Raw genomic sequence first — 14,072 nt, forward strand, 5'->3', positions numbered from 1 at the left:
AAGTCCCCGCCCCACAGGCTCATGCCCCCCAAGTCCAAGCCCAAAAGACCCGCTCTGAGGTTCCCGGGTCTCTCGACTCCCCCAGACAGAGGCAGCACTCTGCTCACACGTCTCGGAGGCCGCCACAGCTGCACGGTGATCACCGGTGGGCCCGCCTGCCGCCCGACCTGCCTGGGGCTCGGGGCGACACAGTGCTGCTTCCCCATTTGCCCCGTGCTTCGAGCAGTGCCCACACGTGGCAGCCTCAGTAAATGTGTGTTCACTAGTCAGTCGTGGACATGCCACGCCATGAGATCACACAAACCCATGGGTTTTGAGCACCTGCTCTGTGCCAGACGACCAGCTGACCCAGTAAGGGTCAGATACACAAACCGGATCTGAGCCCACATCCAAGTGCTGACTCGCCAGAGGGTGGCAAGATGACCCCCCACATTAAGCTAAATATTAACCACCAGAGCTTCCCCAAATCACACTCCCTTCATTCCCAAGCTAGCGGGAATGCCAGAGTGGCCAGGAGGGCTTTGTGGGAGAGGGGCACTCGGCTGGCCCTAAAAGGACGGGTGGGATGTGGGTAGAGAATCCGGCAAGGGGTTCCGGGGACATGAGAACGGATCGGAAACCCACGCGGTGGGGATGGGATGCCAAGCCCAGATGAAGCAGAGAGTTGAGGGCTTGGGGGAAGGAAGAGATTTGCTGAGCGTGGGCTCTGGGAACAGCACCCCCCAGCGGGGCTTCTCGGGGCGCGGTGGCAGAAGGGGAGCGCAGAGGGCAGGCACTTGAGGCAGTGGGGCCAGGGTACAAGGTGACCGGGCTTCTCTGTGCCCTGCCTGCAGACATCCAGAAGAGTTACGAGTGTGCCAACTTCGGTGAGCAGGGCATCACCATGGGCTGCTGGGACATGTATCGCCACGACATCGACTGCCAGTGGGTCGACATCACCGACGTACCCCCTGGAGACTACCTGTTCCAGGTAGGAGGGGGGTTCCAGCCCCGGCTGATGGCAGGAGGGCCCTATTCCCCGGTGATGTGGGAGGCAGCCCCCTTCCTGCTGGTGTCCAAACACAAAACGCGTGCAGGGAGGCCAGGCTGTCTGAAGTGCAGGAGTCCTACACCCAGGGGCCGGCACATCAGGGTCAACCAGGTGACCTAGGTGTGGGGGGCATGCACGCATGCGGGGCACTGCCAGCCTCCCGAGACATCCGCACTCAGTTAACACCTGGCACTTGCAAATCAAAGTACATGTGCAGCCAGACCTGGCCCTCAGACCCTAAGGCCCCCCACACCTGCGGTGTCCTTTGACACACGCTCTGCCCTCCCCCGCACCTCTCCCGGTGCCCTCACCCGTCTGTGCTGTCAAGGCTGAAAGCAATCGCATGAAGAGCCATTCACTCGCAAGTGTTTGTGACTTGGGTCTCCCAGAGAAGTTGGCCTCGTGCAAGGGTCTGCAGAGGGGACAGTTCTCCTGCCTCCCTGCAGACACAGTGGCCCGTTCCAGCCATGGGAGCAGGGCCGCCGCATCCCCAGCCGCCCCGTCGGGACCACAGGTGCACTCGGGCCTGCGGAGGCTCCCTGGCGCCCTGTCACGTTCCTACACAGCCACCCGGCTTGCTTTCGAGCTGGCCCCGCTGGGTGGCAAAGTGGGTGACCAGAAATGTGTCATTCTGCCTTGAAAACTTGCCCAAGGGGGCATTCAGCCAGCCCAGAGCCTGGCCCATGGTCCCCACCCTGCAGACGGCCCTGGGAAGAACCAACACCTGCAGAGAAGTGACCACAGGGAGGCTTTGGAAGTCTTCCTAGGCTGGAAATCAGACAGCCAAGCACTTTTCCACCCACAAACCCCAAACCGCAGACTTGGAGAGGCCCAACCAAAGTGCTCTTTATTTTAAAACCTGAATATCCATGTCTCTGTGCACGTACACGGTGCATGGGGGTTTGTGTGTGAGGTTTGCTATCGCTCTGCCGGGTGAATGGGTATCATCATGGGTCCTGACAAATGCCATCTATTTAACGGTGGCTCACTGAAAGCTTGATGCCAGGCCTGGCCGTGCCTAAACCCTGTGAACGCAGGTAGCCCCCCAGTGAAGGGCTCTGCCAGTACTCCCATTTCACAGCCGGGCAAACCCTGATCACATGTGTCCCTGACGCCTGCACTATACAATTCGCTAATGAACTCAATAGGAGCATGTCAGTGCCTCAGATTAAGGAAAAGAGTATTTCCCTTGGGCCACACTCGGAGCTGCAGCTGTTTGAGAGCCCTGGCCTGGGATTCACTGACCCTCCCCGTTCCCACGTGGCTCCGTGTGCAGACATCGGTAACGCTGCCACGGGCGGGAGAGAGCCGGGTGAGGAGGAAGTGGCCTTCCAGGCAGAGGGGCCTGCGGGCAAAGGCTCAGAGGCAGGGCATGTGCGACGTCACACCTCCAGGAGCAGAGAGCCTGGTCCTTGTCCCCACCTCATCTCAGCACGTCCTGCTCCCCAGCTCCCTTCTAGTTCCAATCAACAGCCTCTTTGGTGGCCTCCCTGGGCCCCAGCTCCTGCCTCTACTAACCTCAAGCCTCCGAGGGCCCCCAGGAGAGGGTAACCCCTTTACGAAGGCCTCCTTGTGGGAAGGGGTATGTGTGTGAATCGCACAGAGGCCGACGGCCAGGGGCGCACACTCTCATGCCTCCGGGCCTCACCCCCTCATCTCGGGCCAGTCCTGCCCCAGCACCGGCCATGCTCCCTCTCATGAGGTCGCCCTGGCTCTGGAGGCAGGGCTGGTCTCGGCGGGGTCCGGGCCCCGGCAGGACTCAGCAGCCCACTCCGATCTGCCTCGCTCCCAGGTCGTCATTAACCCCAACTACGAGGTCGCGGAGTCTGACTACAGCAACAACATCATGAAGTGCAGGACCCGCTACGATGGCCACCGCATCTGGATGTACAACTGCCACATAGGTAAGGGCCCTGGGCCCTCGGGGAGAGGGGGAGCCCCCCAGGCCTGCCAGGTACCCCCTGCAGCCCACCCTCCGGGAGACAGGCAAGAATTGCCCTGCTTTGTCAAGGAATCCGAACAGCCTCCTAATCTGGGTAGAGCGCGGGGACTGGAGCCAGCCTCCCATTTGCACACACAGGAAGGAAGCTGTAGACACATAAGGCCTGGACGGAGGCTGGGTTTTCGCAGCCAGCTCTGGCCAAGGAGGAGGGCGGCACCCCGCCGGGCTGGAGCTGAGGCCATCTCCTCGCTACGCATGTGACCTCAAACATGTGGGCGTCAGCAATTTGTGGGTTCTGTGTATTGTTTCCCTCTGTTGAGAACTAGAAGTTAGTCAACAACTGTGGCTCCTGGTCGCCAATAAAGAAACTTTTCCTTGCATTATGCACACTGGGGAACAAAAGGGGAAGGAGGGCTTCCTCTCCTGTAGGAAAAGCGATGGCCCCCCTCCCTTGATGGCAAAAACTAAACTCGCTAGGGTTAGCCATGCCTTCGCTCAGCTCTGACAGAGCACCTGACCCATGCGTGGCCCTTGGGGTGGCCAGCACCTAGTGGCCGCCCTCGGGGCGTCACACAGAGGTGGCCCCAGCAGGCCACCTGGTGGACGGCGGTGGCTCCAGGGCCCCTGAGGCCGACAGCTCCAGTGTGGGAGAAGGCTGAGCATCTGGTTTGCCAAACTCTGTCTCCCCCATGCCCACCCCTCAGGTGGTTCCTTCAGTGAAGAGACGGAAAAAAAGTTTGAACACTTCAGTGGACTCATAAATAACCAGCTCTCCGCACGGTAAAGCACCAGGTCACCTCCTGTCTTCAGGCCACGGCGCATCTTCCCCGACAACGGCAGTCTGACGGATGGCCACCCTCCCCCCTCATCCAGCCCAGCCCCTGCCCTGTCCCGACCCCCGGCGGCCATGTCCAAGGCTCGGGGGGACGCGGTGTGCCCGTCATCTGCTGGGGGCTGCTGCCTGACCTCTGGAGCCTGGGACGACCCGGGAAGACCTCCAGGGTGGGGCCTGACAACAGGGTCCTGGGCACCAAGAGCCATCTTGTCTGGGACCCCAGGAGCACAGTCACCAGCAGTCTGTCCCGCCGAAACCACGGGCCACCCTGAGTAGGACACCACCCCACTCAACTCACGACAGATAAAATGCCATGTTGGTGGGAGCTATCAACCCAAGGCGGTCAGGCTGAATTCCATTTTTCCTCCCCTCAGGTCATTTCCAGACAACCTGAATATCTAGACCTCTCTTCCAATGAAACAGACTGCCTCTACTCTGTTATATTCACATATACAAATAATGCTGCCACGTGTTTTCTAATTAGGTGAGCTCAGAGTTGGTGCTTTCCCTCCCCCCTCCTAAATCCTCTTACAAGATATCATTATTATATTTTCACAGACTTTGAAACACGAAGTAATTTAGTGGCATTTAATATTGGGCATCTGGGCCTCTGAAAGTATAGCTCAAAAGAAAAACCAACCCACCCGTGTAAGTGACTCATCTTTCTGTTGTTCCAGTTCTGTGGGTAACTGATTTAACGGTGCTATAACCAGGGTCCTGGGTGATGAGGACACCCACCGAGTGCCATGTGTCATCACAGACACTTACACATACTTGAAACTTGGAATAAAAGGTTTATGATACGCATCTGTGTTTCATTTGGGCCCCTGCACCCAGCCCTGAGCAGCAGAGCTCCCGTGGATGGTAGGCGAGGCGGGAGCCTTGCACACCCTCTCAGGTGCGCGCTGCAGAGATGGGTTCCCGGGGCGCCTACAGTAGCCACCACAAAGACGGACTCCTGCCTTCTGACAGCAGCAGTCTAAGGATCACAAAAACGCAAGTCCTGACCCTTCCTGAACTCGTGTTCTTCGTGAGTCTGTCGGGGCACGGCAGCGGTGTGAGGACAAGATGGGACATCCAGATTTAAACCGTCCTGGGAGGCGCCCACAAGGCCGGCAGCCGGCCGGACTCTGAGGGGGGCGGTGACGCGGGGCGTGCGCACCAGCACCAGCAGGGCGAGCTCTTCCCAGCGCGGGCAGGGTGGGCGGCCAGGGCGGGCTGGGGGCTCCCCTTGTATCAAGAGCATGCTGCGGCCCAGCAAACCGGAAGGGTCCACCATGACCCCAGAGCACCAAGTAGGGCCGCCTGGGCACCGATTCCACCCAAACCAGAAACACGAGTGGCCCGAGACCTTGTCCCCGAAGATGCCCTTGTCCCTGTGAGGGAGTCAAATTCAGCAGCCATCTCGGGGGTTGCCTCTTGGCTTTGTTCATGGTTACCGAAGTGCACAAAAGGCCTTCTGTGACCCACAGCAGCAGGTTACACTGGGACCAGGTCCAAGGGTTGGTGCCCTGCAGCACGTGACATCAGGTTAGGACGCCTGACGTGTCAGGAGACCAGGCAGGGGTCACACAACAGGTGCAACCTGCTCCCCCCACCCCAAAACTGGGTAAACCCTGGGCAAAAATGCCTTTGAGGCCCTGCTGGGATCCTCCAGGCCGACCTGGAGGACCCATTTCTTCAGCAGCCCCAGGTCTAAAATGGGAGACAAACAGCACCCCCTAGTGTTCCCTGGCAGACCATTTCATTTTGAAGCAACTTTCAAGTTTTTATTTTTTCTCAACTCCTGCAACTAAACCAAGCGAAAGCCCACCACGCCCCATAGGGACACCCTAACAAACCGCACAGGGCTATTCTGGTGTCCGTAAAGGCTTGTGGTGTGGAGGCACCAGCCTAGTCCTGCGGGCGCCAATCCAGGCTTGCTGGGCCTCTCAGGGCCTCAGGGAGGTAGAGACTCAACTGCAGGCCGCTCTTTCTTCTTAGGTTGGAGCCCCAGGGCCCGGGCCACCAGCCTCCTGGCCACCGCTGTATTTGTCTGTGGTCTCGCCTTCGCCAGACGCAGGAGCTCTAAAAGGAAAGCCCCATGGGATGAGGACTTGAATTCAAAGCTATGGCCACCACTCTTCCCAGCGGAGAGCCAACCTCTAAGACCCAGCTGTGCCCACAGCATGGCCAGATGCCCGTGGAGGCCTCGCCTAATCCTGCCACCTCTCCCTCTTCCCTGTTTGGGCCACCCGGGAGGGAAATCAAGTCAAGATGGGACACCCGGAGCTCTTGGACTGACAGGAAATTTACTGTCCTCAAGTCTGGGGCAAAGGCCACAAGGGCATCGGATGGCCTCAGCAGGCCTCTTCTGAGCCAGTCTCGCCAGCCACTGTGCAGGCACAGAAAACTGGCCTCTAACACCCCCAATCACGCTTTCGGGAAGAGCAAGAGGAAAAAGGAGCGATCATTTATTTGGCACCTTCTGTGTGCCAGGCTGTTTTATTCACCCCTCCAGTCTACCCGGTACAATCTGCTTATCCTACAGAGAGAAGAACCAGCTCACAGACGTTAGGTGACTTGCTCAAGGTCAACTTAAATAGGTGCCAGAAGCGGGATCACACCCAGGGCTGACCCCAAAATCCAAGCTCTTTCTACCCCACCGTAAAATATGGTTTCTATGGCCCTACAGGAAAGACCGAGCTTTTCCCTGAGCAACACCCAGAAGAGGTAAGCACAGGAGGGCAAGCCCAGAGCACAGCGGCTGGCGAACAGCTCTCCCTAATGGGGCCCTTCTTCCCTAGGCATCCCTGGGCCCCCGGGGTGTGGGAGGAGCACCCCTTTGGCCACGGGAGCCTGGCGGTCCTAAGGCGCGGAGCTGAAGAACAAGCAATGAATCCGAGGGAAGGCCCCACCCTGCCCAACCACTCATATGCTCACACAGCCTTCCCATCAGGACACAGCCGGCCTCCTTACTTGGCCTCTGCAAGGCTTTCAGCTTTGACTGCTTGGTTCCCTGCGTGAGGGGCCGGATCTTGAGCACAGAAAAATCCTTGGTCAGGGCTTCAGCAGCTATGGAAAGAAAACAGATCTGGAGCCATCCCTGTTCCCCCTGGTGAGGCCCCGTCAGGGCCAAGGAACGCATGTATCACCCCAAACTGACGGAGCTGCTCTGTGCACCCATCTGAAGCTCGGGGACAGGGCTGCCCTGACACCACTCCGAATGGGCAAGAGACGACCGCCACCTGTTCGCCTCATGCCCCCAGAGCCCCACAGGCCTGCACGCCGCACCCGTGCTCTCAGATGGGAAGCTTCCATGCTCTACCCTGGGCCGGTCAGGAGCCACACCAGTGAGGCTGCAACCGTGGACATCAGGGAAGGCAGGCTCCCACCTTCCGAAGCCCAGGAGCTTCGACTAAATTCTCCCCCTTCCCCACTCAAGACCCTCCCGGGGTTATGCCCTCACTGCCCGGAGCTGTGCTGGGGCCATGGGGTACTTGGGCTAGGTACGTGCTGCCGGACACGGCAGGTCGGAGCTGCAGGTGCAAGCCGCCCCTTCGTCCACGAGGATGCTGAGGCCCAACAGGACCCACTCCTCACACACAGCGTGGCAGAGCTCAGGAGGCAGCCACGGCCATGCCGCACCCAGTGCTCATTCTTTCCACGGCACCCCGTGGCCATCCTCCCTGCCTGCCCTCAGTCAGCTCCTTCAGGGGGCCTGCAGCAGCCCCCAAGCCCCAGCCTCCTGCTCCCTCAATGCCACAGGCTCCCTGAGAACTCGGCCTGCACCAGCTATGGCCTCTCCCAGCTCTGGTGTTCAGAAGCTCGTGGTTATGGAAAGTCCAGCCAAGGGGGTCGGGGGTCTTGATAACTACACCCAAAGTGAGCCACAGTGGGGCAGGGGCGGCTTGGGGAGTGGCCGAGAGGGGGAAGGAGCACTGCGGTCACAGCCAGGGGGCTGGCTGACATCCCCAGATTTGACACTAAGACGCTCTGTAACCTGGGACAGACCGCTGACATTCTGGAAACCTCGGTCTCAGAGTAGGTCTGACCTACTTCTTGAGGCTGCAATGAAAGCCGAGTAAAATGCATCTGTTTGAACCATATGAAATCGCCAGTATTTTAAAGGTTTTTTACCCGTAAAAAGAGCACATTCATATGATTTCGTTTCACATGCAGAAGCACCCAGAGCTCAGCCCATGACATGTGCTCAGTAAACATCACCGGACTCAGAAAACTCTGACCTGAAGGCACTACCATGAACAGGAGAAGGTGTGAGCTGCCTGGCCCGAGCGCCCCACTCTGCCGCCTCTGAACTTCCGGACCGGGCGGGCTGGGCCGCGGGCTGCCAGTCCACCTGCTCAGGTGAGCCCGCACCCCGCACATGGGTGACCTTCCCTTGTCAGCGGCAGTCAGAGAAAGAGCCAAGCCCACCGTGAAGCTGCATTACCTGAGGCCAGGCAGGGAAAGACACCGAGCGCGTGCGTGTCATCTACCCACTGAATCCTGAGCCCCTTCTCTCTGTGCCAGGGAAGAGGAGACAGAGTGAGTACAAAAGCAAGGGGCGAAAACCCCTTCTGCAAAAGGAGTCCCCTCCCACCTCCAATCCTCCAACACTATGAGCCCAAGACAAGTTCCTATCTCCCCTGCTGAGACAACCCTTTGCAGCAAACTTTCTCAAAGGCCACACGGTTAGCTTCAGAAAGACAAATGTCACCCCTGTTGACTGGTGGGTCCCAAATTCCTAGAACTGAGGAAGACCGGACTCAAAGAGCTCAAAGACCACAGTGCCAAGGGTGAAGACAAAAGGGTTTACCTGCTGGGGACAGGGGGCAGAACCTAAAATAAGCCTGTCAGTGTTACTGCTCCTGATCAGCTTTCTTCCTACTGCTCAAGAAAGCCACACTGAGTCTGGGGCTGATGAGAGGCCGAAAGCAGTCTGAGGCCCCTGTTTCTCTGTGGGCATCGCCCGTGCTGGCTGAACGAGTCACAGGTGGCCCCAGTTTGGCTGCACCTTCAGGGAGCGAGAGCAGATGAGCCCCTCATGCCCCACCAAGCTGCCCCTTCAGCCTTCCTCAGGCTCAGGCTCAGGGAGGCAAGGCAGGGCAGTTTGGAAAGCAGTCAGAAAAGGGGACCATGAAGAAAGGGATCTTTATTTTTTTATTTTCATTTTTTTCAAAGATTTTCATTTTATTTATTTGAGAGAGCAAGGGGGAGGGGCAGAGGGAGAGGGAGAGAGAGTCCCAAGCAGACCCTGCACTGAGCGTGGAGCCTGACGCAGGGCTCGATCTCAACACCCTGAGATCATGACCTGAGCCGAAACAAAGAGTCGGACATCTAACCAACTGTACCACCCAGGCGCCCCAAGAAAGGGATTTTTAAGAAACTAAGCTGGAGGAACGCCTGGCTGGCTGTCAGTGAGGCATGTGACTCTGGATCTCAGGGTTGTGGGTTCGAGCCCCATGTTGGGTGTAGAGATTACTTAAAAACAGAATCTTTAAAAAATAAATAAATAAAAGACTACACAGAAAAGAGAAAGGAGACTGGAGAAAGGAAAATGAGCATTAAAAAAAGAAAGGGAGGGAGGGAAGAAGGAAAGAAGGCAGGCAGGGAGGGAGGGAGGGAGGGAAGAAGGAAGGGAGAGGGAGGAAGGAAAAAAAGGAGAAAAGATTGGAGTTAGATCAAGAAATTTGGGGAAACAGAAGTCTCTGCTTGCAACATACCCCCTTGGTGCCCATCTCCACCCTGACTCTGCCCCAGAGCATTTAGGCCCAGCTCACCCCAGAAACAGTTCTTGCACGGGAATGGCCCTCAGTCTGTAGACTGACTGACGGACTGGGTGGCCAGGACGTGGAGCAAGGGGAGGCATCCCGATGGGGGGCCCGGCTCCTGGCAGGCGTGTGGGTGTGCAGGGGGCAGGATGGAGGTCTGCTGCCGCGTGCCCGCGGGACCAGATCCAGGGCCCACCGTGGAGTCATGGCCAGCAGGGGTATGGAGCGCAGAGCAACCACATCCACTTTCTGCCCGTCCTTCCAGACAGTAGACACTGGGGGAGCAGCAGGCAAGGGTGCCCAACAACAAAGGGATGTCCTAGCGCCCACCTCCCCTGCCTCCCTGAAGCCTCGAGAGCACTCACTGGAACTCGGGAAATGCGGCCAGCAGATCCTCAGTCTTGAGTGTCGGCTCAAAGTCGTAGATCTCCACCACGTGGGCGAAATCCTTCTCTCCAGGCAGCCCCTCCACGAAGGAGGACGTGTCCACATGGATCTTCTCTACCTGAATCTCCTTCTCAGTCAGGTTGTCTGTTATCTGGGAGAGACCACACCCTTTAGCAAGGGGAGCTCGGACACCTGCTCTCAAAACCACACACAGAGTCCTGCAGAGAGAAGCAGGACTCCCCGGCAGGGAGCAGAGCACCCCAAGTGGCTTCCCGCTTCCCACAGGAGCCACCCCTGGCGGGAGTCCGGGAATGGCAGGAGGAGGGCAGAATGGGCTAGAAGGTGGAGAGGTGGGACTTTTAGGGACGGTAACTTACTTTTATGGAGTCCCCATTGGGGAACTGGCATTTACATGCATTATGTTCCACAGAATCCTGAAAACTATACTCTATACACCCCCTTCACAGACAGGAGTACTATATATCAAAGGGCTAAGTAATTCTGCCCAAAGATACATGGTCAGCAAGTAAGAGACAGAACTGGGCAAGTCCAGGATCTTTCCTCCCCTTATCATCAATGTGACATTAAGCAAGTCTACCTGGTCTTTAGCCTTCACATATAACATAGTAATAACAGACGCCCACCCTCCCAACCGAACACCACAGCCAGTCTCGGGGACAGACACACCGTTCCAAGGAAAGGAGATTTGTAACACAAGGCCTCAGGCAGAAGAACCATTCTCATGACCCAGGCTTGTAGTCCCTTACGAAGCATTTCCTCATATATCCTACCTGTTACCTTGTGAAGCAAAGTATTATTACCTGCCTCTCAGACGAGGAAATGGGAGATTTAGAAAAACAAAAGGACTTGCCCATAGAGAAGCTTGTCAACAAGCTCCTACATGATTGCACAGGGACCCAAATCCACACCCCTGACCCCATATCCAGAGCCTCGTCCCCTCCACTAGGTCAGTCCCGACTCCTTGAGGAAAGTCCCAGTGCTCCACCCCTACGTCTCCTAAGGGACCCCTATCAGCCAACACCCAGCCCTGCTCAGCCAGCGCACACCCTGCCCCTCCTGGCCAGGACCCTTGGTCTCCACCGGCCCGCGACCACACCCACCTCACTTCCGCCCTCCCTTTTCTGGGCTTAAGAGCCTCATCACCTCCTGCAGCAGCTCACTGTAATCGTCCCCAGAGCCGGAGCCAGGCCCCTCCTCTTCCGCCTCTGCCTCTTCCGCCTCTGCCTCTTCTGCCTCTGCCTCTTCCGCCTCTGCCTCCGGGCTCTTCTCCACCTCATTCCCATTCCCCTCTTCCAAGTCCAGCCGCAGGCTGCACCCCAGCCTTGTGGCCATCTCCAACCCATCTCCCATCCCTGAGTGGCTCTCAGGCCGTGGGGACTCAACGCCAGGTGGGTCCAGTAGCTGCTCATTGTCACAGTGTTGGTCTGGGCCCTCTGGGTCCTCAGGTGCCTGAGTCATCAACACAGGGAGGTCCTGATCAGAGCTGAGGTCCCCAGCACCAACATTTCCAGGCTCTTCCAGGAGCCCACCAGCTGGAGGGTCTCCCTGGGGCGCTGGGGTAGAGGATGGTACCCCTTCTTCTTGCCTGCGCAGTACTCGGGGCACATACAAAGCCTGATCCGGTTTGCGTCCGCGATGCCACCGGCCGGCCCGTGCTCCTCGAGGACCAGCAGGTGCTCCTTGGTTTGAGGTGGGCCGGGGACCTCGGTACTTGCTAAGCTGGGAGGCAGGAGGGCGGCAGGGGCCAGAGAGTCCATCTGAACTGGGTAACCTGGAGCAGGAACAGGAGGTGTGATCAGAGCAGTGTTAAGGACAATGGTTTACTGGAGCTACCTGCCATTCAGGCATGAGGCTCTCGAGTCAGCATTAGGCCAAAACCAAAGCCAAAATGACCCCTGGAAAGACCACAGGAAGGCACTGCAGAGGAAGCTGAATGCCAACTTTGAAGAAGAAACACCAGCTCTCCCTCTGGTGTTATCAACTACATTAGAGATAGCTGAATCTTCGGGTACACACTAGATAAAAGTAAGTATTTGCATTTAGGAACCTGGTTATTAGAAAAATACACAACTTTGGGGGTGTCTAGGTGGCTCAGTTGGTTAAGCGTCCAACTCTCGATTTCTGCTCAGGTCATGAACTCGGGGTCACGATCTCAGGGTTGTGGGATCAAGCCCCACATCTGGCTCTGTGCTGAGCATAGAGCCTGCTTAGGATTCTCTCTCTCCCTCTCTCACTGCCCCTCCTCTCTCTCTCTAATAAAAAAAAAAGAAAAAAGAAAAATACATAACTTGAAGCACTAGGATCATAGCCGCTATGGTAAGATCCTGTGAGATGCACACGGTAAGAGATGCGTGAGACTCAAGTGTGCTTCTCACATTCCATGGCCTCTCAGAGCAAGCACTCTCACTGCTTAAACGGCTCTATTCTTCTCTCTTTCGGCCCAAGTGTATAGGTAAATTTGCTGAATGAATCCCCCAAACGACGCACAGCTACTCCACTGCTAAAACAGAAGGCGGCACTGACTTTAAGCAGCTGAGGTGGGGACAGAGGCAGCAGCCTGTCCTGGTTCCTGACCAGCTTACCCACCAACCCACAAGGAGCTACTGAGGACCCCCATGGCACTAAGATACACACCTGATATCCAAGTGACAGATGACTGTCCTTCTCTTCCAGCCCTCCCCAACAGAGAAGCTGCTCAGAAGATCGAAATTCTCTGCTGTCCTGTGGATCAGGTATCGGAGGCGACTGGAGAGCGGGGGGAAAAGAAGTACCCTGGGAAGGGATGGGAATGAGTGCTGAGCAGGGACCTAGGGCCTGACCCCCACCAGGTCCATGTCCAGTTTACAGGAGGCTTGGCACTAGGCTCCCTCCCCGACTGCAAAGGACGTGAGCACAGAGGTTATCACAGGGAGTTACTGGTACCATTCCACTCCTGTGCTGACACCCTTCGATCTCTGGGTGATGCTCAGAATTACACAGGGAAGATGTGGCTGAGAGAGGCTGTGGCTAGGAGGTTATTAAACCCAAAGGCCAAGATCAGAGGCAGGTAGGAACCAGCTACTTGGGAAGGGGGCACAGGGGGCTCCGCGTGAGCCCGCCCTTCCCGCACAGGCAGCTGCCCCCCAGCCCCCCGCACTCCAGCTTACTTTGACAGCTGCTTCTGCAGCAGAAAGCGGTCCAGCTCCTCCTGGATGCGGTGCACAAAGTCATTCTCGGCGGAGGAGAGGAAGACGCCGTCCAAGCAGAGAAGGGCCAGGGTGACAGGTGAGAGAGCCTGCGGGGCAGTCGGACCCGGCGCGATCAGAGCACAGACCCCGGGCCCACCCACAACCCCGAGTGGCGGTGCCGAAAAGGTCTTAGAGGCACCGCGACCAAGGTCTCTCCTCTGACAAACGAGGAGCCAGGCCCCGAGGAGGGGAAGGGACGTGCCCAGAGTCCCCGGGCAAGTCGGGAGCGGGGCCAGGGAGGCGCCTCCTGGCCCTGCGGGAGCGCGCACCCCTGCACGGCCAACCCCACGCTGCCTCGCCCTCCCCGGGGCGGGCCCGCCGCTCACGCCCGGGGAACCCGCGCGGCGCCTCGGGGGCCTGCTCGGCGGGCACGGCCTGCCCTCCCCAGGCCCCGAGCGAGAGGCCCAGGGGGCGCGGGGTGTGCCCGGGGCGGCGAACCGCCGCCAGGCCCGCACGCCGCACTCACCGCCGCGGCCCCACGCGTCGTCGCCGCCGCTCTGAGGGTCCCCGGAAGCCCGCGCGCCCCGGAGCGCCCCACCACCACCCGGCCTCTGCGGAGCCACAGCGCCACCGCGCGGCCCGGGGGAGGCATCGCCGAAATGGCACAGGGGCGTGTTCTGGGTTTGTTTGGGGTTTTTTTTGCTCATGAGAGCACGCTGTCTCCTAGGATTAAGTTCAGCAAACACTTTTGAGTGGCTCCTACGTGCTAGGTCGTGGGGTACCAGATTTTCCGGTTCAATGCTCCCCTCCCGAGGGACCTAACAGAGGAATAAGGAGGAAGGAAGTTTTGGGGCACCAAATATTTCACCACCTCTTGCCCATCACTGCCCTTCTTTTGCCCTCATTGATGGAATCGTCAAAGAAGTCCAGCTTGACA

General features: G+C 58.1%; 2 protein-coding genes across 10 annotated transcripts in view; one reads left to right on the forward strand and one right to left on the reverse strand.

The window, feature by feature from the left end:
- Nucleotides 1–4,610, forward strand: part of LOXL2 (lysyl oxidase like 2) — an 87,706-nt gene extending 83,096 nt beyond the window's left edge. For 5 of the 9 annotated variants that reach the window (XM_078069506.1, XM_078069505.1, XM_078069504.1 and 2 more), the window contains 4 exons: nucleotides 86–145; nucleotides 834–970; nucleotides 2,823–2,934; nucleotides 3,677–4,610. In XM_078069506.1, the coding sequence (XP_077925632.1) occupies nucleotides 86–145; nucleotides 834–970; nucleotides 2,823–2,934; nucleotides 3,677–3,756 (389 nt within the window). In that variant the 3' untranslated portion in view covers nucleotides 3,757–4,610. Of the gene's footprint in view, nucleotides 1–85; nucleotides 146–833; nucleotides 971–2,822; nucleotides 2,935–3,676 lie in introns of those variants that run through there. The other 4 variants (XM_036075093.2, XM_078069509.1, XR_013446596.1 and 1 more) reach the window with 3 other exon arrangements.
- A 939-nt stretch (nucleotides 4,611–5,549) lies between these two features.
- Nucleotides 5,550–13,787, reverse strand: R3HCC1 (R3H domain and coiled-coil containing 1). The gene is made up of 8 exons (XM_036075071.2): nucleotides 13,662–13,787; nucleotides 13,115–13,242; nucleotides 12,603–12,740; nucleotides 11,112–11,739; nucleotides 9,926–10,098; nucleotides 8,240–8,310; nucleotides 6,766–6,861; nucleotides 5,550–5,874 (listed from the first exon to the last, which is right to left on the reverse strand). The coding sequence occupies exons 1-8, from the start codon at nucleotides 13,785–13,787 to the stop codon at nucleotides 5,747–5,749; spliced, it is 1,488 nt and encodes a 495-aa protein (XP_035930964.1). The 3' UTR covers nucleotides 5,550–5,746.
- Between the last annotated feature and the right edge of the window lie 285 nt (nucleotides 13,788–14,072).

The sequence above is a fragment of the Halichoerus grypus genome, chromosome 3 (genome assembly GCF_964656455.1).
Source record: "Halichoerus grypus chromosome 3, mHalGry1.hap1.1, whole genome shotgun sequence".
NCBI classification, from domain to species: domain Eukaryota; kingdom Metazoa; phylum Chordata; class Mammalia; order Carnivora; family Phocidae; genus Halichoerus; species Halichoerus grypus.

Bases quoted from the DNA above. Each gene is read 5' to 3' on its own strand.
- R3HCC1 (XM_036075071.2), bottom strand. From the start codon at position 13,787: ATGCCTCCCCCGGGCCGCGCGGTGGCGCTGTGGCTCCGCAGAGGCCGG. The intron at 11,740-12,602 runs GTGTGTATCTTA...TTCCTGCTCCAG, and splicing joins ATCTGTCACTTGGATATCAG to GTTACCCAGTTCAGATGGAC. The intron at 10,099-11,111 runs GTGATGAGGCTC...GGTCTCTCCCAG, and splicing joins ACAGTGAGCTGCTGCAGGAG to ATAACAGACAACCTGACTGA.